This window comes from Physcomitrium patens, chromosome 1 (assembly GCF_059467195.1).
Source record: "Physcomitrium patens ecotype Gransden chromosome 1, ASM5946719v1, whole genome shotgun sequence".
In the NCBI taxonomy this organism is placed as follows: domain Eukaryota; kingdom Viridiplantae; phylum Streptophyta; class Bryopsida; order Funariales; family Funariaceae; genus Physcomitrium; species Physcomitrium patens.
In genome coordinates this window covers 16,223,124-16,247,804 of record NC_143410.1, presented here as the reverse complement: position 1 = coordinate 16,247,804, position 24,681 = coordinate 16,223,124, and the positions used below count along the sequence as shown (strand labels likewise).

General features: G+C 35.2%; 2 protein-coding genes across 4 annotated transcripts; one reads left to right on the top strand and one right to left on the bottom strand.

Moving 5' to 3' along the window:
• Window positions 1-2,166: 2,166 nt before the first annotated feature.
• Window positions 2,167-14,507, top strand: LOC112285513 (protein EXPORTIN 1A). Of its 3 annotated transcripts, none has more exons than XR_016503339.1 (33): window positions 2,292-2,836; window positions 4,467-4,583; window positions 4,769-4,861; window positions 5,091-5,162; window positions 5,307-5,414; window positions 5,543-5,625; window positions 5,827-5,965; window positions 6,238-6,306; window positions 6,433-6,510; window positions 6,779-6,841; window positions 7,128-7,172; window positions 7,380-7,487; window positions 7,877-7,972; window positions 8,118-8,312; window positions 8,500-8,559; window positions 8,717-8,827; window positions 8,963-9,060; window positions 9,304-9,412; window positions 9,803-9,868; window positions 10,004-10,102; window positions 10,287-10,367; window positions 10,551-10,640; window positions 10,815-10,900; window positions 11,083-11,163; window positions 11,339-11,521; window positions 11,717-11,783; window positions 11,916-12,026; window positions 12,216-12,323; window positions 12,669-12,712; window positions 12,853-12,993; window positions 13,264-13,368; window positions 13,594-13,734; window positions 13,869-14,507. XR_016503339.1 is itself a non-coding variant. In XM_073534885.2 (33 exons), exons 1-32 carry the CDS (start codon window positions 2,741-2,743, stop codon window positions 13,714-13,716), a joined length of 3,219 nt encoding a protein of 1,072 aa, XP_073390986.1. In that variant the 5' UTR covers window positions 2,292-2,740; the 3' UTR covers window positions 13,717-13,734; window positions 13,869-14,507. The 3 variants fall into 3 exon arrangements, 2 of the variants coding, with proteins under 2 accessions (XP_024382189.1, XP_073390986.1); XM_073534885.2 differs by having other exon boundaries at window positions 12,575-12,712; XM_024526421.3 differs by having other exon boundaries at window positions 2,167-2,836; window positions 12,575-12,712; window positions 13,594-14,507.
• Window positions 14,508-16,478: 1,971 nt separating this feature from the next.
• On the bottom strand, window positions 16,479-18,405 carry LOC112291495 (uncharacterized). Its single transcript, XM_024538996.3, has 2 exons — window positions 18,272-18,405; window positions 16,479-17,926 (listed from the first exon to the last, which is right to left on the bottom strand). Exons 1-2 carry the CDS (start codon window positions 18,380-18,382, stop codon window positions 16,973-16,975), a joined length of 1,065 nt encoding a protein of 354 aa, XP_024394764.1. The 5' UTR covers window positions 18,383-18,405; the 3' UTR covers window positions 16,479-16,972.
• Window positions 18,406-24,681: the final 6,276 nt, after the last annotated feature.

The following is a 24,681-nucleotide window of genomic DNA, read 5'->3' as shown; positions in this document are numbered from 1 at the left end:
TTTCTTTCTAATAATATGTATATTACCTAAAACATTACAATCATTTTAAATTTTGGATTCTTGCAAAACACTATAATAACCTTTTGAAATGATCAAATAGAAAATTTGAAAACAAAGTCTTAAAAAAATCCTCTTCTAAGGTTTCTTTGATGGACTGATTACACAAACTTTTTTAAAAAGCCTCTCTAAGAAAATCCTAATATAATTTGATAAATCACATATTCTAAAAAATCTCTTTATTTCAAAAAGAAAAGAAAAAAGAGAAAAAGAAAAAGAAAAAATAAAATGTATTCTTGCAAGCAATGTAAACATAAACAAGTTTCTTACATTTTTCTAAGTCTTGACAAGGATTGGAAATAAATATTTGGTTTATTATATAATACTCTAATATAATTATCTTTTACTGAATGCATTTATATTTTTTTATAATTTATATGTAAACTTTTATTTTTGACATTTATTTTGCTACAACCAAAAATATAAAATAGTTATTTTTGGAAGTATATATAAAATTATATTTTATAAATTTAAACATAAAATTGTAAAAAATGATTATTTAATAGTGATTATATGATTTTACAATTAATATGTGCAATTTTAATGTCACATGTAAATATGTACATTTTGCACTCAAATTGTGCATGATTTCAAATAAAACTATTATTTCTCAGTCAATTTACACATGTTCCACTATTGATCAAAATGAAACCATGTAAAATTATTTCAGTTGTGATGCAAGTTCAAAGTATCTCATGATCTTTCAGAATATCACTTTGATAATTCACCAAATCACCCATGTAGCAAGGTGGATGATTTTGAAATTAAAATATCAAAAGAGGGGTGGATCAAATATTAAGAACCGAGTTGTTTGCCTCAGCTCTCTTTCTTCTTTGACTCCATACCACACTCCCTAATACCATGCTTTGGCATGGAGTAATAAAATTTGAATGGTGATGCTTTGGATTTGATATTTCAAGTGTTCCTGAAAATATATCAGGTGCTGAATCCTAGTTATTTGATTTCGGAAAAGTGCCATGTTTGAAACCTCCTATTATGAATTGTGTACATATTGTAGTTTAATTATAAGTTGTACTGTTACATGTTATACACTCAATATAAAACTCATGATAACTTATTCTTTCTTCATTTACATCAATATACTTTGACAAGACACAATTATGTGTGCTGAATACATACTAAAAATAACATGTTTAAACATGCAATTATACATATTTCAAGGACTATGAGCTATGATGTTGTTGTTGTTGTTGTTGTTGTTATTGTTATTATTACTTTCTTTTTCTTTCTCTCCATGAGGACATATTACGTAAAAGCAACATTTGCAATGGTCACATGCAAAGATTGTAGTTTTTAATGAGAAGAGAAGAAAAGATTAGCACAAATTAATGTGCATAGAACACGATACCTCGTTATTCATTCAAAAATAACATAACAATGTGCTGAGCAGTGGTGCTTTTCAAATTTTTGATTTTCATATCAAGAGTACCCATACCTCACTGATTGCAGGGCAAGATTGTAATGATATGAATTGATTTCAAGGGAAATGTGGAGAGCGTTGTTTGGTATGAATTTCTGTCTCTGCCCCCACTAGAAGAAGAAGAAACAGAGATGGGAAGCAAACGTAGAAGCAGTCACGAAGTTCGACTTGTGTTTTAGAATGTGGAATCATGTGCTGAAAAAAATTTTCATTGTCGTAGGGGGGGGGGGGGTCGAGTCTCTGTGTCTCCTCGCTTTCGTTTCAAGTTCCTCGTCCTACAAGGGGAATAGGTCAATTGGCAAAGGGGATCAAATTGCCATTACCCAAGCAGAGAAGTCAATGTGTCACGAAAGGAAAAGTGAACCAGATTGTTGAACTAGCAGCAGCGGGGCTGTGAAGAAACTCCAAAGTACCGACGACCCATTCTCGGACTGATTCGTTGGGTCCAATGTCCACTTTTCGTCGCATGCCCATGACCGTGCCTTCGTCGCCACTAATCGTCCATGCATTCGAAGCGTTTACGTCGACTATTTCGAAGCATGCAATGAGGAGGGGGGGAGGGAGAGGGGGTAGTCATGGACAACACCTCCTGTTGACGACGGAGGCGAGAGTCTGCCTGGTCGATAAACTGAAGAAGTCGAGTCAGTTCTTTACAAGTCAGCTTGAGCAGAAGAAGAAGAACCTCGTCCTTCTAGAAGCTTTGAGCGGTGCGCCAGGAGGGGGTGGGGTGGGGGAAGGCCGGGCTAGTTTTTGTGCCCCCGAATGCATCCTATCACCATTCAATCGACAAGCGGTTTGTTTCTAGCTGCATCAGCGACGTTCTAGGGTTTAAGGTTCGCCGGTCCTGTGCAAACTCATCAAGCTCACCATCTTGTCGCTACGATCAATCCCCGGATCAATATACCCTCCGGATTTTTATCGCCATTTGACCGTTTGAACGCGGCGTGGGATTCAAGAGCGTGCAATTTTCTTTGCCTGTTGCACCGGCGGTTGTCTGTGACGGGGATTAGGTCGTGTGGTTGAGATTTGGAGGTCGGGGGTTTCTTTGGAGCGTCATGGTGTGACGCGGAAGTTCTTGAAGTGTGTGGTGTTCGCAGTAGGGTTTACGGGAGTGCAGGTGGCTTTATTCATTTTTGTTTGGGAGCTACGGAAAAAGTTAGTTCGAGGAGCAGGTGCCCGAGGCGGGACTGATTGGTTTCTGGATTTCTTATTGCGTGAGGGTGAGAAGAAGCGGCGACCGCCATGGCAGAGAAGCTCTTGGATTTCACTCAGCCTCTTGATGTCGGTCTTCTTGATGCTACTGTAGCAGCATTTTATGGCACGGGCTCCAAAGAGGAGGTACATTTCGTATCGGTCACAGAGCTCCGAATGTTCACACGATTCTCATGGCTGTGCGCTTTCAAACGGAACTGGGAAATGATGCGGGTTTGAATATTTATTTTATTCATGATGAGCAGTATTTGTGATTACCACCATGTTTCGATCTGTTCTTTTGATCATGTTTCTGTTTCGGGATCCTGATCGTGCTGATGTACAATATTTATCTGGAGTATGTGCCTTAAGAGCGTGGATTCCTTGAGCTGTTTACTTCTTCGTTTGAAGGTTCTAAATTACTGCTAATACGTCTTAGACTTTGAATTAGTCGAAATTCGCAAACCTGATCACATTTCCGAGTCTGACTTACCTGTTCCCTAGCGCTGATGAAGCTATGTCCAGCGCTGCGTAATGTACAGATCACGTTAGTTGCTACAATACTGTGTTTCGTCAGCATCGCCTGTTGGAATAATACCGGCAAACGATGAGCGTCGACTCACTTGATTCGATGGCTTCATGATTAATTCTCAATAAATGAACCGCTTTAGTTAGGAATTATTGCCGTTGCGTAACAAGAAATTGGCTTCAAGGGAGACTGAGATCCCATTGGAGCATATTGGATGAATTAGTGGCGAGCTATTGGTGATCTTTCTTCGTTTGGGACATCGTAGTGCGTCTATGGAAAGTGTTGATTTCTTCCGATTTTGCATATCATATTCCTTATAGTGCAGTTCTGAACTTTTGCGGATGTTACACAATAGCTATCATCGTAATCTGCAGATGCGAGGAATACCTGCGGAGAGAATGATGTTTGTTAGGTCCATTTTCTTCTTGCACTGGACTCCAGATAGGATTTTTTGGAAGCATACATTTAGTTCAAGGAAGTATGTTGAAATCCAGCTTTGCATGCAACACACTAGCATGCAAACCAAATTGTCTTTTTCTCTTCTTACAGTCTACTACATTTTGGTGTGTTGCTCCTGAGATTTAACTAGTTCTTTTGTGGTTTTGGAAATTCTCCACGTCCAAATAAGTGTCATGAGCTACTATCAAAGTGTGGAAGGGAATATTTCTAATCCCAACTTGATTTAATCGTTAGATTTTGGGGTTTCTTGTCTCTGAATTGACTTGTATTACAGTTGTTGTTTGCGTGTATCAAGGACACGAAACCCATATCCCACGAATTGGAGTGATTGTTGTAGAATAGCAGTCTCTCCTATACTTGTCGTATTTGCAGTTTGTATGTGCTTGAGTTACTTTGGGGAATCTTATTATGTTGATTGGTACAGTACGGTCATCAACTAAATAGATCGCATTCATTTCTGTAGGGATATAAAATTTTGTCCCGTTTGTGGAGGAATAGTCTTATTCGTAGTTCAGGAGTTTGAATGCAATAAATAATCTTCATGGCTCGTTTACATCTTAGTTCAATGAATTGAAATATTGAGACGGATGGAACCGGTCATGTTTTGATGTAAGGCAGAATTCTCTGTTACTGGTGAGGACATGTGAGTAAATATTGAATGGGTTTCGAATTATAATATGGTGGAGGGAAAAATAGTCGCGCTCGCGCGTGCGTGTGTGAGAGAAAGATATTGAGAAAGTTTGCCGGGAACTGGACTACGTTCTGCTGAGCTTCTCGTTGTTAATGCAGAGGGCTGCTGCTGAGAGGGTGTTGAGGCAATTGCAAGAGCACCCAGATACATGGACTCGAGTGGTTACGATTCTCCAGAATTCTACAATTCCAAATACCAAGTTCTATGCACTTCAGGTAAGAATGTCGGCGTGCTGTTGATTGGTACTTTGATATTGTTCATCGTGTACTCATGTGACTGGCGATTTGATGCTTCTCGCGTAAAATTACATGTCAATTGGAACGCCAATTCACTGAGTCCGTCATATTCCTTCTGCATAACTCGTGATGCTGACTATGTCTTCGTGCCTACTGCGATGAAGGTGCTGGAGGGAGTAATTAAGTATCGATGGAATGCTTTACCCGTAGAGCAACGAGATGGCATCAAGAACTATATATCAGACCTTATTGTGCAGGTTCATTAACTTAACCGTATTTTTTCATCTTTCATGTCTCAATTTCTGAGTACTGATACGATCGCGTTTTTGTTTGCGAAAGAGTTTTAATAAGTAGTTTGTGCACAAACATCTTCGTTCCTTCCTTTCATGTTCAAAACCTTAAATTTGTGCTGCTTCACTACGTGACTCCAGTGGTTTCGTGTATTCTTCACACTAATTTTATTTATTTATTTATATTTTAATGCAGCTCTCAAGCAATGAATCGTCATTTCGGGCAGAACGGTTGTATGTGAACAAACTAAATATCATTCTTGTTCAGGTATAATTATATATACACGCACGTACGTTATTCTTTCTATACCGTGTTGGGCTGTAATATGCATACAATATTGCACATTTTGGCTTCGGATTCTCTCACGTCCAGGTTGTGGTGCTCACAAGGTTAATAATTGCTTTGATGCAGGTCTTAAAGCATGAGTGGCCTGCACGATGGCCGAGATTCATACCAGATCTCGTTTCAGCTGCCAAGAGCAGTGAAACATTGTGTGAGAACTGCATGGTTATATTGAAAGTAAGACTCAAGCTTCGTTGGTATAAATCTTGATCATCTTCTCTTGATTAGATTTATTATTTTTATTGACTCTGATGCGCTTTACGTTGAATATCTACAAGCGTCTAACTTGAACTGTTTGAAAGCAGCTGCTCAGTGAGGAAGTTTTTGATTTCTCACAAGGGGAGTTAACTCAAAGTAAGATCAAAGAATTGAAGAATTCTTTAAATAGGTATGGAAATCCTTTGTAACTTATCTGTGGGAGGGTTGAATGTCAATCTTTGTATGTATCTAACGTCATCGCCTTCGTTCTTTTGAAGGATCTAGTTTTCAATGAGTGACGGCTCAGTCATCTGCATCCATGAATCATATGTTACTGGCCGATTTTTTGGAATTGACGTATTTCATTTGGAATTGCGGACTTGTTCAACAGTGAATTCCAGCTCATTCATGAACTATGCCAATATGTTTTATCAATGTCTCAACATCCTGAGCTTATTCGAGCGACATTGGCCACTCTACACGCTTTTCTATCCTGGATCCCACTTGGTTACATCTTCGAGTCAGCGCTGGTGAGTTTTATTTTAAAAACTTACTACTAGTCTAATATTGTTATCATCTCTCTCTCTCTCTCTCTCTCTCTCTCTCTCTCTCTCAATACCATGTTTGGTCTCAATAAATTCAGTGCTATCTCAAGCATAGATCACAATTTCATTGACGCGATCCGACTATCAAAAACTAGCCTTGCGCTTGCCGTTCATTGTAGGTTGATGCAGATTTGTTTGTTTGTTTGCGATTCGGTGTTTACAATTTATCCATTCATTTACCCGTGGTAAACGTGCAGCTGGAGACATTGCTGAAGTTATTCCCTGTTATTAGCTATCGTAACTTAGCATTGCAATGTCTATCTGAGGTAAGTTCGGCTAGGCCGCATTTCAAATTATGCTTTTAAAATTACAAATCTGTTCTATTGATTCTTTTGTTTTTTTGTTGTGTATGGAGACTTTGAACATGGGTTGAAGGAATCAGTATTGTGCAGGTGGTTGCCCTCAGTTGTGGAGGCTACTTTGATGCTCAATTCGTGAAACTTTACACTATTTTCATGGTACAATTGCAGGTAAAGAATCATATGGGTTGTCAAACTATTAGGGATCATTAAGGATACTAATCGGTGGTATCAAACAGGAAATATATTTTGTCAGATGTATGGGTTTTGAATTTTGTCACGAAGGTAGATGAACGTGTTATTGTATTTTAATGAAGGTTTCTGATAGTCTACATCCTATCTTCTGGCGTAGTATTATGTGGAATTTGCTTTCATTTCAGTTTAGATTACTAGTGCATTTATATACCTGTGACATGATCTATGCATGGAATTATGGCAGGTTATATTACCTCCAGGCACCAATGTACCAGAGTCTTATGCAAGTGGTTCAGATGAGGATCAGGTTTGGCTTATGCCTTTTTCCGTTATAAAACTTCTATGTTTAAAACTGCTACATCAAAGTTGCACTTACCTGATCTTTCTAATTCTTAGTCGTCTATTTCATAATTTACTAATACCTAATCATCTTCTACTACGTGGAAATGAGTGCACGTCCGGGTGACCCCTGCGTCTGGTCTGGAATACTGACCAAGCTTGTGAGTTTCGTAGATATCTTATGCGGTATATTGCTGACTTTTGTCTCGTCACCCCTCCTTATGTTTGATACGTTCTGCCCTCGGTTTTTGCAGGCGTTCATACAAAACTTGGCAATATTTTTCACATCGTTCTTGAAGGTTTTTCTGATTTTCATTTTTACCCTCTTTTTCTGCACTTAATATTCCTTTATAGCATCACATCGTTCAGATGTCTCGTTGCCTCTTAATTCCGAAGGTTTTAATTGTTTGTTTATTAGTTTGTACAAATTTTAAAGATCCACTTAGAAGTGGATTTTATTTACGTGCATTATTGGACTGAAATGAGGGACAATTTGGGATTCGCAGTCACACATTGGGGTGTTGGAGACAACTCCAGAGAATCGAACTGCTTTGTTGATGGGCTTGGAGTATTTGATCGGTATCTCATACGTAGATGATACGGAGGTTTTTAAGGTGTGCATTCTATGCCTTGTTTATGATGCACTGCTCGGAGAGACAGCAAAGATTTACTGGTATTGGCTTTGGTTTTTAGTTTAGTTTGACCTGCATTCTTAAGTTGCGAAGTATGGGAGTTTTGGGGGTGTCGGGATAATCGACAATTCCATGGCACTTGAGGTATAGAATAATATTTGCGTGCAGTGGAAAGGTTTTGATATTTTTGTCTGGTTTTCAATGTTCCATTTAAGTTATAATTGATAGAAATCTGGATCAACTTTTTGTGTTTGCTTTCTCTATCACATTCACCTTTGTGTTTGATGGGGTTAACGATCGTATCAGAGTATATATCCTTGTTATTCCGGCAGTGTGGGATTGCTATTAATGTGGTTGGTGAACCCATATAGGTTTGCTTGGACTACTGGAATTCACTCGTTTGCGATCTCTTCCAGTCAGAGTGCAATATGGAAACTCCCGCTCCACCTAGTCCCTTGGGTCTCCAGGTAAGAAGGCTTTCTCTTCTGATTAACTTTTTGTGTCCTTGATCATATTTTGTAAGTACATATTATATGGGGCACTGAACGTTCTATCCCTTCAAGTCACATAAAGCGTATTTTATGATTTTTAAGTTTTGAAATGAGTCCGCAGGTTGGAGGAATGTTGAATGGGATGGCCACGCTGCTTTCCCATCGCAGAGCGTTGTATTCGGGGCCATTATCGAAATTAAGGCTGCTGATGATCAGTCGCATGGCTAAGCCAGAGGAAGTTTTGATAGTAGAAGATGAAAATGGCAACATTGTACGGGAGACTATGAAAGACAACGATGTTCTTGTTCAGTATAAGGTGCATTACTATTGCCTTCTTGGTGCTTCTCTCTTTTGAATATTCAATATCCGTTTTTTTTTTTTTTTTTTTTTTTTTTTTTTTTTTAATATGGTCTGTGTCGGTGTCCTCTGTAAGTTGATGATCTTCAGTCAAGTTCGATGCACAAATCAAATGAGTCTTGACTCACTGCGTTGTGCTTATGCAGATTATGAGGGAGACCTTGATTTATTTGTCTCATTTGGATCATGAGGATACGGAGCAGCAGGTTAACTTTCCTTCATGTCGCAACTGACCTAATATTGTAACGACTTTTTCATTGGTTTTCTTTGCTCTACATGCATGAATGGGCACCCATGCTCCCTTTTATTAGTATTGCTCTTACGTGATCCTTGACATTCTGGGACCGGTCTTGAGAATTGCAGATGCTTCGGAAACTCAGCAAGCAATTAAATGGTGAGGAATGGGCTTGGAACAATTTAAATACACTCTGCTGGGCTATAGGCTCCATTTCAGGCTCTATGGTTGAAGACCAGGTGAATTACTGGTTTAACATCGAGTCTTTTCCTAACGTTATCGTTCTGAGCATTTGGAATGGTTTAGATCTTCTTATGCAATTTTAGTTCTCTTTTTTCGCCAGTTTCTAAATGTGAGGTTTTTGGGTCAAGCAGGAAAATCGTTTTCTCGTCACTGTGATTCGTGATCTGCTCAACCTGTGTGAAATCACAAAAGGCAAAGACAACAAAGCAGTGATTGCCAGTAACATTATGTATGTACAAATACTTGTTCAATAGCTTCTTGGACATTTGAATTTTCTGGTCTGTGCCTCACGATCTGTAGATTTTGATGTAATGGTCACATTAGGTGTATTAATGAGATCATTACTGAGTTACTCAATAGGCTGATCTCAGTAATGATCAGCAGCCTATTAGTGAGATCATTACTCAAATTTTCAGAAACTCAATAGGCTGCTTGGTCTTCCTCTGAATGAAATTTACTTGCACTTTCTCAGGTATGTAGTGGGGCAGTACCCTCGGTTCTTGAGAGCTCACTGGAAGTTTTTGAAGACAGTAGTGAATAAGCTGTTTGAGTTCATGCACGAAACTCATCCTGGTGTTCAGGTACCATAGTCTGCCTTCCAGCTAGATGTTTGATAAGAGATCAGTACCCATGATTGTTTTCATCATTTGGAATTTCGTAATTTCCTTTTTATTTCATCGATTCTTCTTCTTCTTCATTAATAATAATAATAATAATAAAATTTCTTACTTATTTTTCCTGTTTTAATTTTACCCGCCCTGAAAACATTGCTGGAATAATAAATAAATAAATAAATAAATAAATAAATAAATATATATATATGTGTGTGTGTGTGCGTGTGTTGTTTTTAATCGAATTGGTAAGAATATTCATCATACTTATTCGAACAAAGGAGAATCGTTGGCTACCTTTGTTCATTTTTGTAAAGAATTAATTTTCGAAGAGTCACTAACGTATTTTGCATTGTTTAGGATATGGCCTGTGATACATTTTTGAAGATAGTTCAAAAGTGTAGAAGAAAGTTCGTTATTCTTCAGGTACGCCTTCTTCGTTTCGTCTGTTACATGCTCTGGATTCTACTGAATCTAATTTTATCGAGTTTAGTCTTTTGAGAAGATAATTATCGAATTGAGTTTGTCAATGATGAAGTAGTCTTTGACTTTGCTCTCCAGGTCGGAGAGACGGAACCTTTTGTATGCGAGCTTCTGAAGGGTTTACCTACGACTATTCTGGATCTGGAAGCCCATCAAATTCATACATTTTATGAAGCGGTATTCTAGGATTTGTGATTCGTTTGCTACGTTTGTTCAGAATGTACTTGTTTTTAAGTTGGTATATGTCATCTTTCCAACGCTTGCTTTGGAAAATTCTTGCTTCTTCATCACTCTATAAATTTAGGAATTGAATTGTGGATGCAGTAAAAGTGGTTGTTAATTACTTTCAGTTTGATTTCAGGTTGGATTCATGATTCAAGCTGAATCAGACCCTCAAAGACGGGATGAATATCTGCAGAAACTCATGGAACTTCCCAACCAGGTTGAATATTGCGCAAGTACTTCGTGTTATTGTTGATTTGATGGAATTTTGCATTTCATCGCTTTACATAGAAAAGGAATATATCGAAGGATTTCTAGTCGGTCAGAATTAATTTGTGTGTGTGTGTGTGTTTCTATGTCGTTTACACTTGTTATGTGTGATTAAGATGCGCTCTTTGTGCAGAGATGGGTAGAAATCATCGGTCAAGCTCGTCAAAGCGTTGAGTACTTAAAATCAGTGGAAGTCGTTCGAGCCGTACTTAATATTCTGCAGGTATGCCCTCTGTAACCTTGGAATCAATGGTATGTTCGATCAGTTGTGGGATAGAATTAATTGATCTGTGTCCAAAAAATTTGAAGTAGTGATACCTTTCTACGAAGCAATGAAATTTTTTGATGACCTAGTCATTTCTCCAGTCTAATGTGTGTTCTTCTTGATTGTGTGCAGTTGAACACTAGTGTAGCCAGCTCCCTCGGCCAAGCCTTTCTAGCTCAAATCTCATTGATTTACTTGGATATGCTAAATGTTTATAGGTAAGGTGACTGTATCTTGCAGAGCCTCGTTGGTCACAATGTGTGATATGTGAAGCTTGTCGTTTCTGCAGCTTAACAGATTCAGATCTTATATTATTTTCTCAGCTGCTATTGATTATTGTCCACATTAGGGGATTATTTGGATAGCTGTTATATACAAGGAGGTGTATCGATGTGTGCAGAATGTACAGTGAACTCATATCAAGTAGCATTGCTGAAGGAGGACCCTTTGCATCCAGGACTTCATTTGTCAAGCTGTTGAGGTATGGAATCGGAGCTCTACAAGTCTAGTCTTTCTAAATTAAGTTTAATATCATGTCTTATCTTTACTTATCTCAATTTTGTTCACTAACAGCATGATCATCTGTGCTGTTGACATTGATATTGCTATTCATTCTTATTTATTTATTTATTTATTTGTTGTAACACTTTCTGCAGGTCCGTCAAGCGTGAAACACTAAAGTTGATTGAAACATTTGTGGACAAAGCTGAAGATGTGGAACTGATCGCTAAGAATTTTGTGCCAGCTATGATGGATCCCATCTTGGGTGACTATGCCCGCAACGTCTCTGACGCCCGCGAATCTGAAGTTTTGTCCTTGTTTGCAACCATCATTGACAAGTGCGTTCTACAATCTTACTAATTTGTGATTTTTTGTCCAACTTTTTCTTAGCAAAGGCATCAATGAACGGTATAAATACAACGTTAAAAGTGTGCTTCTGTGATTGGTAGGCGGAGAAGTGATGTTCTTCTTCCCTCGAATTGTAATTTGTAGCATATTTCCATGAATTCTAATGATCGAAGACTGTTTTGCAGGTTAAAGGGTGCCATGATTGATGACGTTCCCAGAATATTTGAAGCTGTGTTTGCATGCACTCTTGAGGTATTTGGCAAATAGTTTGTATTTGGGGGACGTGTCTGTTATCCTGTATGTCGTGGTATAGTATAGTTTTCTAGATGTGCCGTTGAAGAGACTTTAGTTTCGGAATTTTTACATCAGATCTTGGTTGCGCAGATGATTACCAAAAACTTTGAAGATTACCCAGAGCATCGGCTGAAGTTCTTTTCACTTTTGCGGGCGATTGCAAGCCATTGTTTCCGTGCTCTTTTCACTTTGTCTAGCCAGGTAAAGTCATGCTGATGGTCATTGATGCAAGCATTTTAGTAGAATTGTCTTTTCTGCCAATTTCATTCAGAACATATCAGATGTTTCTTCTGTTTACCATGTGATAGTGAGTTGTATATGAAAATATCTCAATTGTTAAAAACTTGTACATTGAAGCATGTGTTTGTGATTTTTTGTGCCTTATGTCAGCAACTGAAATTGGTGATGGATTCCATAATCTGGGCATTCCGTCACACAGAACGCAACGTTGCTGAGACTGGGCTTAATCTCCTCCTTGAAATACTAACTAACTTCCAAGTAAGGTCTTCAACACCTTGCATGTTTTTGTGTTCATATATAACTTATCATGACATATTTCTCGATGATATTTTTAATACTTTTAGTTATTCCTAGTGCGGTTTTTTCTTGCTTGTTACTTGCACAGTTTAATGTTCATAGGTTCGACTTTTGGTTGTTTTGTTTCTATTTACAGCTTTTTTGCAGGTTTGAATGTGCATGGCTTTTCTATTTTCGTTCTTATATTTTTGTGGTTCTTTATTGTGGTGTAGGCGTCAGAATTTTGTAATCAGTTTCATCAAACCTACTTTCTTACTATTGAACAAGAACTATTTGCTGTTTTGACTGACACCTTCCACAAGCCAGGATTCAAACTGCATGTGTTAATTCTCCAGCACTTATTCTGTCTGGTATTTCTTTCCCTCATCTCACTTCTTCGGCGTCCATGATGTACATGTACTTTTAAATATTTATACTTATATTTGCACTTAACATGAAAACATGGTTCCAAGGTTGCCATGCATGTCTAACATAGTTCAGCTCTGTTCAGGTTGATTCACAGGCTCTCACTCAACCACTTTGGGATGTAGCAACATTAGGTTCAACAGCATTCCCAAATAATATGGAATTTGTTCGAGACTACACCATCAAGCTTTTGGGGACGTCGTTTCCCAATATGACTCTACTTGAGGCATGTTATATTGTTTTTATTTTATTTTTTATCCATCATGTTGATGGGATTCGGAAGCCTCCCAGTTTCGAGTTAATTGGTTTGTATCGTGCTTTATGACTTTATAATCGAGTTATTCTGGTGAAAGCGTTCCCCTAGCTTTACAGCTTCGGAATTTGAAGCTATCAGGCTCTCTACTATTGCATTAGTCACTCTCTCGTACGTTTGTTGCTCGTTGCTGACATCGCAGTGATCTGCAATACCTTCTTACTTAGTTTTTCTTATGTGTAGGTGACAACATTTGTAAATGGGCTGTTTGAGACTCGAGATGAATTGGGAGCTTTCAAGAATCAACTTCGTGACTTCTTGATCCAATCCAAGGAGTTTTCAGCTCAGGTTCTCATATTTTTCAGTCAGAACATGACTTTTCTCTCTTTCTGATTTCGTGATGAAGCTGTTATGAGAACAACTTGTGGCTTTGCCTGTAGCATCCAAGTCCATATCGAATTGAGGTGTAGTATTGCATGTTACGTAATAGGGATTTTTCTACAGCTTTTACAATTTTCATCACGAAGCAATTGGCTGTGGATCGGAGTCACTAATATTGAAGATGATTTGCAGGATAACAATGACCTGTATGCTGAAGAAGCTGCTGTACAAAGAGAGGCAGAAAGAAGGCGAATGCTTAGCATTCCTGGATTGGTTGCTCCAAGTGAACTGCAAGATGAGATGATTGATACATAGGCATATTCCTTGACGAGCGTGAGACTTCAGATTCTAGTTCTCGTCCAACCTCCTCTTGTTTAGTATTTGTTAACTTCAACCCTTTCTGTTTGTGTGGAGCTGTGTTATTGCACTTACAGTACCTTTTGCCTTGTGCGGGTTGGGCATGGTAGGCTTGTGTGATCTCAGGACTCGACTAATGCATGATGGCATGTTAAAAAGTGGAGGATGATCCTGGCCAGGTTGAAAGTATCATTATCACACTAGGCTTACGATGATTATTGGAATTATGTGTACCTTGTACACCTTTGTGGGCTCCAGAAATGAGAGTGTTGTTCACTCCGCTCGGAGAAAAGAGACCAGAATCTAAGAAATTGGAAACCCAGGAGTCGGCCATATCCTACGTGTGATACCTCTGGGTAGGGAGTTAGTTTGTGAGACACTCGTGCTGGTTCAGGCAAGTTGACCTGTGGAAAAACTGTTCTGCACTGTATCTCGTGTGTCCTCAGTGGTTGAAGTAGGGCTGTCTCCTCCTTATGTTCACCTTAGCCGGGAGACGGCGGATCCTCTGAACATTTTTGTGTAGTTCGAACCCAGTGCATTTCAGTCACCGTTTTATGCACTCGGTCACCGACCTGCCTGTGTAGCCAATATGGAAACAGTTTTCCTTCCCGTAGGCCCCACATGTAGCTTCTGTAAACTCAAGTGTTCCCTTGTGAAAGGAATTCTTGCGCACTTGTTATGTTTATAACATACGCAAAACTTTTGTAATCAACTTATTTGTATGATACCATCTGGTTTTTGAGATTCAAGCATTGATATTGAAGTGAAGTTGCAAATGTCCTGGATTCTATTCGAAGATGAGGGTGAAATCTGTTGTGCTCAATTTGAATACTGATTGATTAGACTTTGATAAGGAAAATAATGTCTTCATTTTAATAAAGATTTTAAGAAGGATTTTTGTTTTTCCTTGTGAATATGGAGGAACTTGGTTCATGTTTCCGTTAACTTTTCAGTCCCTCTAGATTTTGATATGGTGATTGGATGACCAGAATGGATACTGATTCCACAGTGACAAGTTTACACTTTGTCACATTAAACCACATGCCAATGAAGCAAAACATTTAAAGAGTTTTCATGCTTAATTATCCCAGAATTTAGTGTCCATGGCAACATTTTCTTCTATGTTTCGGGTGTTCGTATTTGCATATGCAACATCAACCAAGTTCCGTATTTTAACCGTATGCAAATTAATTTTATTATATTATATTTTGTGACTAAAAATATAGAAAATTTTCAAATAATATATTGACTAGGAAAAAGTTCACAAAGATAATGAAATTATAAAGTATACATGGACAAAAAGTAAATGACTACTGGATCAATCAATTGAGAGATATGAGATTGGCATGACCTAAAGTAGGAGTTAGGAGGCTGGAATTAAAGTTCTATAAAACAATAAGTATCCATCATTGAAAATATTATTGAAATAACAAGTACAAAAGTTTGCAAATCCACCATGCAGCAAAATGACATAAAATAGAATTAGTAACATAATGTTGGATAATACAAGTAGTCAAGGGCTGCAAGTAACAAATAACAAGACCATTATGAAAAAAGAAGATGCTATTGATTAGAAGAGAGTCCTACTATTAGAGACAACCATTAGATTAAAGTTTTAGTTTGGAAGGGGATTAGAATAGAATTTGCAAAAAGAAAAGGCAACAAGTATCAACCATATATACTTATATACTTATATACCATCTTTTGTGATTCAATGCATATTTCTTTTTATTGTATGATGTATCCTAAAGATAGTAGTAAGAAAGTATGAATATTGCTTCATTAATTTTATACAACATTAGTTGTAACTTAATATACATTCATACCAATATAGATCCTTCATTTGTTTATAAGTCTTTAGAAATATTAGTAAGGCCTTATTGCTAGTCACTTAAGATGGTGAATTTTCATGTACTAATAAATTTTGTAATATAAGTAAATAAAGAAAATTATATATATATATATATATATATATATATATATTTGGAATACATACAAAAAGAATTAGATAGATATTTTTTTAAAATAATTAAATTATTCATAATATTATTTACTTTTATTTAATTGTATTTGTTAGTTTTATAAAGATTACCTACTAATATTCTAAGACCTTCCAAACTTATATAAAGCCATAAAATCTTAAAACATTATTTCAAATAACATTATAAATATTTGATTGTTATCACAATGTCATATTAATGTCACTTAAGCATATCATTATCATATAGATAATCATATTGATAAGTTGTCTAGAAATATATTCTTCTAATAGTATAATGTTCATTAATTACAAAATAATCTCTATTAGTTATAAAAGAATCAATTATAAAAGACAATAATTGATGTATTTTTCTTGCACAAAATATGGACCTAGTGATAGAATTTGTTGTAATCTAAACTATTTAACTTGAGTTACAACCACAAGTTAAACCAAAAATATTCCTCGTATTGAACCACTTGAACCACCTTCGAATCACAGTCCCAACTCCTCAACTTAATTTCTACACTTCTAACTGATGCTATCATTTGATCACCATCCCAAAAGGAATCACAGGTTGAATACTCCTCATAACTGCGGCTGATTCAACTGAGACTTGTATCATTTCATAATAGATTTGAATAACGCTCAAGCGAGTTATGACAAGATTTGTTCCCATGCTAATAGTTGTGAAAACTTCTCAACATTACAAGTGGAGATGTGGAGATTCTCACTGACAAAGTACTGAAAGGTACATCGCTGTATTGAATTCGGGGCAATTGCAAGTGTCTTTAAGTTCCACAAACTGCAGGAGACCATTGTCGCATGCTTCTCAGCACGAAGGGTCAATACTCTAGGAATAAAAGTACCACACAAAAAAACTAATTTTTTTTAGTATTCTGCTTGCCGCACCCTTCTTATCCGAAACTCTTCTATCTTAACTCCTCTGTAAAGATAAAAATAGATTGTAAGGGATCATTTTAGCAAAAGTCCTCTCCTTTAACTCAATACTGGATCTACTTTCAAGACCTGTAGGGACAGAAACCATAAATGGCCTTGATCCTGTAAACATCTCTTTCTCTATAACTAAACTATTACGTATTTTAAAATTATGTTATAAGGAAAAGAAGGTAAAAGGGAACAGCTACCCCGCAAACTTTGAATGAATTAAAAAAAAAAATAAAAAAAAACAAAATCTATAATTCAAGATGTACATTCTGTCAGGACAGGAAAGTATTAGGCAAGATAACAGGCTATTCCCGAAAATCCAGCAAATGAAGAAAGACCTGAAGACAACCGGCCAAATGAGGACCTGGATACCATGGATGCGGACTTTGTCCTCGCTGGAGTATGATTGCTTGAAAAGCCCAAGCTAGGGCTTGGCAAGTTCAAGCCAGGTGATTTAAATTCATCAGAGTCCCTTACAGGTGTACCCTCAGGGAAGTTATTAAATGGCGTAGGTTCCAAGGCTTCTGAAAATAACTGCTTTAGGCCTGGAAGAGTGAGAAGAGTTGAAGATGATGCGGATCTCTCCATACTGTTAGCCTTCAAATACCATGAGTTGAAACTTTGTGCAAGCTCTCGATTCTTGGCAGGAGCAACGAGATTGAGACGGTGCACCCACTCAACCAGTAGAATAATCCCTTGATTGGCGAAATTCTGGCTCTCTTGAACCTCACTAATCTTCACGCCTAGATCTTCCATCTTCCGATTAACGTTTCCAATTTCATATATACTTCTCCCAACCGTGCCTTTCACCTCTTCCACTTGATCCTTAATCAACCCTGTTACAACAACACTATCATCCAATTTGCTGCTCACACTATCTAGCCTTTGATTCATGTGTTTCCTTGTCGATGAAAGAGCTGCAGAGACTTGATCTAGCTGCTTGCCCATCCCCGTCACAGCATTGTTCATGCCCTTCCTTGTGACATACATTATATCTCCGAAGGAGAAACCACGCCACCACATGTAACTGTAACCTGCAGCCCCTACAACAGCAGCTGGCAAGATGAATGACGTGAACGAGGTTCCTGACCCGGAACCTGATTGCACAACAGTGACTGTCCCTGAGGAAGAGGCTAGATTTCGAAGCTCTTCCGTTAGTTTCCGAACCTGTAAACTGAGTGCAGCATCTTTTCCTACTCCATCTCCCTTTTGTCCGTTCTCTTTCAGATGCTTCGACAAAACCTAACAAGACCGCATCATCGTAAATATCGATGATCAAAAAACCCATTCACCCCGTTTCACTCCACTGATTGACAGCGCATTGATAACTTAATTCGATGTGGTACTAGATTACTAGGAAATTCCTACGGCTATCTAACATCGCTCTCATCTCTGTCACTCCTGAAAGCCAAATTCCTCCACAAACGGATTTCGCCTTTCAAAATTAAGCGAATCAAAGGCTCTACATCGATCGCCACCGAAACCCTAAACTCAAGCTTCAAACTTTAGAAACATAAATCCAACGACAAATCGCAAAAAGCCCATCCACACCGCAGGAAAGATTGTGGAATTCAAAAATACACTTACCTTGGAGAGATCACCAACAAAGTCAGCGAGCTTACTATTGCTAACCATCACTGATCCCATGAGCCCCGCACCGACCAGCACCAAGAATTTAGTAGCGCCAAGGGCCGCCATGGCTCCCGTCACAACTCCGGGCACCAAGCCAAAACTAAGTTCACACAAACGCACACACACACCTCGCTTCGGTGGTCACCCCTTTTACCCAGTCTCCTTCCTGTCAGACATCCAGATCCCGTCGGCCCAAACTAGTGCGAACAACCCAGGATCCCTCATCGCTGAGATCGCAATTCCTGCGCTGCCATGGAATACCTCAAACCCTAATTTCAGAGAATGAACTACTGCGATGCGCAACAACCCAGAAGCGAATTCCGGGAGTTGGGACCAGGGAATGGCTGTTGTGAAAGGTAAGGGGATTGGCGTTGGCCACGTTGTGCTCTTGTGCGCCACGGTCTCCCTCCGACGCGACGCCACAACGAGAGCGGCGGCAATAAACATGAAGCCAGCGGATCAATTCCGCTAGAAACTTCGTTGGCGGCATCTTACAGGCTCATCGTGAATCTACAGCAGCACATTCCATGTATTTATATTTATATTTATAGAAATCCTATTCTGTTGGCTCGGTTTCTCGTTCATTCTTCGACACTGTTCAAGTCTTCAATCCAGTCCTGAAATTGCCGATGCCACTGGTTTGTTTACTTTTTAGGTCTTATTCGTGTTGTGTTTCCAATTGTTGTGTAATTTATTTTCTGAAACAATGCGGATCCAACTGTTGCATGTTATATTTTTTTTCATCGGGGAAGGGCAGGATTTCGTGGTTGGGATTCACAATTGTAAACTTATTTGGTACAACTACTTGTCACCTTGTGTAGTTTGCAGTCATCTTGGAGCTTTAGGACTTTCGTATTTTGTTTGCAATGTCTATTTGTTTCTATGTACTTGTGATCTACTCATATACAAAATTGTAAAAAACAATGTTATATATACATCATCGATGACTCTGTCTACTTAAATGTATTTAGAATTGAGGTTTAATAGAATTCAACACTAATTAAGGAAGACCTATTCTGTTAATAAGCTAAAGTTGCAACAAATCAATGATGTCATACATGAATAACTTTCAACTTTAAAAATATAGCTTAGCTTCACTAATATGAATAAGATTATATAACATAATAATGTTAAATATATAAGAAAATATTAAATCAATCCGCCTAAATCTTAACATTGATCTACTTTATTTCCATATTTAATTTTTGTAACCACTCCAATTTGGGAATAAGAAAACTTATAAACTTAATAGACAATGGCAAAGATGATCTCAAGATCCTTTTCATAGGAAAAAAGATTTGAAGTCTCTCTTGTGATAACTTTAATTTTGAAGCATTCTCAAATATTCAATCTCGAATATCACATTGAGTGGATACTATTAGAAACATAATATTGTTTATTGTCAGATTTACATCCATCTATTAAATAAAGTCTATATGAATATTATTTTATATTCTTTGAATTTTTTCCTTTGATTCTTCTTATTATTTCTTTGTAATATTAGAACAAGTATTTTTTCCTAGAGTGTTTTTTAAAGCATTATTGTTTTATCAAAGTTCTTTCTATTTTTTCATTATTAATAAACATTGGCTTATTTCCTTGTTTATCAATTTTTTTTTTATTTATAATATAATAGCATCTATAAACATTGTCCTTATTTTTTATTTTTTATTTTTTATATTTCTATCTAATTCTTTTTTCCTACTTATACTAAGCTTTTATATAAGACTCTATTTTTCTAGATCTAATTTTTTTTCTTTCTATTTTCTTCTCCTCAATGCTTATACCTCTGCTACTTTTCAAACATTTTGTAGTATATCTCTATATCCTACAAAAGAACACAAAATAAGTACTTACAAGAGCATATCTTTAAAAGAAACTATGTTGATAAGACTCAAAAACTACTAACATTAGGCCATGATGATGTAGAGTATTTTTAAAAAAGAAGATCTATAGAATCTCATTGAACTCAAAGACAACTCTTCTATGAATAACGACAAAAAAAAAAATGGAGTATGAGTAAAATACTTCACTACCACATCATGTATACTTGATGTGAATTACAAGGAAATGAGATGCATGAAGGCCTTTTTACAACTCTCCCTTGTTCTAGATCTATACTACATCATCTTCAATATTTAAGATCTTAAAACTACCCAAAACCTTCTTAAGAATATATTTCTCAAAAATACTATTTTTGACACCATGGTTGTATTAAATTCATGAAAATACCTACAAATGAGCAAATACCAAAACACTTTTTTTTTTAATGCAATTCATTAATGATGTTATTGGGGATCTAAAAGCCATAGAGTTGATGCAACCTCTTGGAGTTTAGTTCATAGAACACTAAATTGCTTACTAAAACATTTTGAAAAACTCATGATTCACATGAAAAAAAAAATAAACTTACTATCTCTAGAAGAATTATGGAATTATTTGCATATAGAAGAAACTAATGCGACATTCAAAAAATCTTAAGAATGTTGTTGTATTATGTGAAGTTTGCTTGAGAATGTACTAAATACTAAGTTGTGGAAGGAAAAATGGAACTTGCAACAAGATGATCTTAATAATTCTAATAGAATTCTAAATAAAATTTAATTAAATTATAACAATGCTAATCAATCTTTAATTAAATCCAAAAGAAATCTCAATAACTTACAAAAGAAACATAAAGAAATAATAAATTAATCTTAATAAAATAGATATAATAAAAAAATCTTTAAAAAATATAAAAAATATAAATTTTAATTAAATCTTAATTAAATCCTAATGAAATCTTTAACAAATCCTAATAATTCCAACTAAAATTTAATACAAATTTTAGGATTTAGGATTAATCCAAATGATATGAAACTAATATTCAAAATTTTTTTTAAAAGTTTATTCTCAAATTCTACTTTCTAATTTACAAAGAACTTTGGAGTCACTGTAGGTTCTTGGTTTTATATCTTAGAATCTGATTTCAACCTTGGTTAGAAACTAGTCCTCTTTGGATATCAATTCTTATCTTTTTGAGGTAATTTTTACTAAAATTAACTTCTAACTCTTTCTTACATATATCTATATTCTTTATTTTTTAATCTACCTTTTTTTGACTTATTTATGGCTCTACAAGGTAAATTGAATCCATTTTTATAAAAAACAATTCCAATATTAATAGATTTTACTATTTGCCTATCATTTATCTACATTTTTTTACTATATATTTTCAATTAGACTCTTTTATAATATATATATATATATATATATATATATATATTTAACCTAATGGTTGTATTATTACACAATAATATATTAATAAAGCTCTTATTATGCAGATTCAAAATCTCTATCACAATAAACTCTACTAAGGACATTCACATGGCTAAGGTTGGAATTAAGATAGAATAAATAGACTTTAAGGACCTTGTTGATAGAATAAATAGACTTTAAGGACCTTGTTATTACCAACAAGGACAATTATAAGATTCATTCTTTTGTCATTGATGCAACAAAGAAGAGCACACTTCAAATATCTGTTGTGCACTAACTAACATGATTTTTCACCAAGGCTATACAAACTCTAATCCTAATACTTGCCTTAGTGCTTAAAATTCAAGCATATTTGTTTTTATATTAGCAACAAAAAATAATTATGGCATTAATATCATTAAAGAATTCTATAAACATCCTACTTTCCTCTAATCTATCAAATAATGAAAGTATCTTAGAAGTGTTTGAACTATTAGCTTTCAATGACAAGGGTGATAGTAAATGGATTTTAGACTTTGATGCTTTGAAGCATTTTACTAGAGACTATTGTATTTTTGATTAGATAGAACATACTCAAAGCAATACAATAATTTCAACTAAAAAATATATCTATGTAATTTTAGGATAAAGATCTGTAAACTTGTATAATGCCTACTATAGAAATAAAAATCGTGAAAGAATTTTGCTATGTCTATGGTCTAAGAAGAAATAACTTGTTTATAGAACAAATCACAAATATTGGTAATTTTTGCATTTTTAGACCCAAACAATGCATTATTATTTTTGCAAATAAGCCACATAGAATCATAGGTAAAGATAAAAGAGATCTTGAAAATATATTGTAGAAGTTAGAAAAATTAGCTATACATAACTTATATATTAATACTTAAATTAAATCAATAGAGGTACCTAAGTAGAATACAAATTTTTTTAAACTAAAAACACTTCATAAATCTACTAAACCTTTCACATATCTCTAGTACTTGCTTTTTGGGCACTTGAACTATAAGAACCTTAAACATATATAAATAATTAATTTAGTTTTAAAACTTTATATTTTTTTTAATAAAAACTCAAATATGCAGTCATTGTTATTAAGATAAATAAAGTAGAATCCAAAATTTTAAAGTAACAATATCTAGGACCTCAAAACCTCTACAATTTATATATGTCAATGTATGCGGGCCTCTCTTAGTTAAATTTTTAGCTCATTCACATTATTTTATTGTATTTATTGACAAATTTTCTAAAAAAATCTTAGATCTACTTCATGATTATAAAGATCAATGTCTTGAAATGTTAAAGAAATTTTATATATTAATTGAGTAACTAACCTCAACCTACATTTTTTTGCTTCAATCTAAGGAAGGAGGAGAGTTCATGTTGCAAGAATTCATCAAATATCTATAAGACCAAGGTATCATACTTTAATTGCTCGTACTCTTCAACAAAATAAGATATCTAATATATATATATATATATATATATATTGAATAAGATATAAATCATATTGATAAGTAGGAGCATATTTTTATTTTTCTAAGTTGAAGTTGTCCATATTAATGTTCAACTCATAAATTGCAACCCTACTTGAGCAAACCAAGGTATGCATCTTGACTACTTTTTTCTTCAAAACAAATCTAAATATTAGCTCAATAATAGTATTAAAAAAAAAAAATTCATAAAAAATAAGAACATTCAAAGATACAAACTTGAATCTAAATCAAAATTTAGAATCTATCTAGAAATTGATTACGAATTAAATGATTATAAAGTATATCTTTTTATTCTTTGTAAAATTTAAGTTACTTCTGATGTTTTCTTGATGAAACTTATTTTTTCAAATTAGACTCTGCAACAACAATTCTTAGTATCAAATTTTTTTAAACACTCTATCCCTAAAGGACCATACTTAGTGACAATCATGATGACAAGAATGCTGGAGTTGAAGGCATGTTATCTTCTACTATTACTATGCTACTCCATGATAGCTACAAAGATAAAATATCTTTTATTTTCACCTTTGATTCTATCTCACTAGTCCTTCTAATATTCAATTGGGGCCTCCTATCTCTCTTTAAAGACATTTCTATGTTATTTCTAATATTAAATTTTATATCTTATTACATGGAATTTAAGAACATTGATACTTGGCTTACTTACAATAGTAATGACCTCCCATCTACTAGACCAGATATAACTATCGAATATCTTAATGATGAAATAGAAGACCAATTCAGACTAAAATACTCATCTATCAACATTATTATCTCTTTTTTAGTGATTTGTGCTAGTAAACAAGTTGCCAAACCACCAAAATGGATGCAAGTTAACTTTTGCAACTTCATTAATCTATCAAATATGAAGTCTTCTTCTTATCTTAAAGCTATCAAAGATAAGGGTTGGAGTACTTCAATCAAAAATAAAATGCAACCTATCTATAATATAAAAACTTTTTATTACAGTCTCATCTAACAAGCAATCCATTTTTATTAAATGGATGTTCAAAGTCAAGTTAAACTTGATGGTATACTACAAAAAAATATATATAAGATTATTTGCTCATGATTTTGAACAACAAGTTGGAATAGACTATAAAAGAACTTTTTCTTTAGTTGTAAAATGAGGAACAATAAAAATGATGATAGTATTAAAAATACAAAAGAATAAGAAACTTTACCACATAGATGCTAATACTATGTTTTTCCATGGTGACTTGAAAGAAGAGGTATATATCACATAACCACAAGGTTTTATTAAAAGAAGACAAGAATAATTTATTTTTAGATTCCATAAAGCTTTTTATGGCATCAAATAAATTTCTAAAGTCTAATATGGCATAATCAATTCTTTCTTCAAAAAACAAGGTTTTTCTAAGAGATAAGGCAATTATAATATCTATGTTATTAAGTACATAAATTTTTTTTATTACTTATCATATATATAGATGACCTATTGTTCAGTGGCAGTTTTTTTTTTTTTTTTTTTTTTTTTTTTTTAAATTGATTTATATAACAATTAATATCCAACTTTGAAATTTTGGAATTTTGAGCTCATATTTTACCAGTCCATGAAATTGATGCCACACAACAGGTTTAGAAAGTGGA

Bases quoted from the DNA above. Each gene is read 5' to 3' on its own strand.
- LOC112291495 (XM_024538996.3), bottom strand. From the start codon at position 18,382: ATGGCGGCCCTTGGCGCTACTAAATTCTTGGTGCTGGTCGGTGCGGGG. The intron at 17,927-18,271 runs GTAAGTGTATTT...CGGTCTTGTTAG, and splicing joins TTGTTGGTGATCTCTCCAAG to GTTTTGTCGAAGCATCTGAA.
- LOC112285513 (XM_024526421.3), top strand. From the start codon at position 2,741: ATGGCAGAGAAGCTCTTGGATTTCACTCAGCCTCTTGATGTCGGTCTT. The intron at 9,061-9,303 runs GTATGTACAAAT...GCACTTTCTCAG, and splicing joins GTGATTGCCAGTAACATTAT to GTATGTAGTGGGGCAGTACC. The intron at 11,164-11,338 runs GTATGGAATCGG...CACTTTCTGCAG, and splicing joins TCATTTGTCAAGCTGTTGAG to GTCCGTCAAGCGTGAAACAC.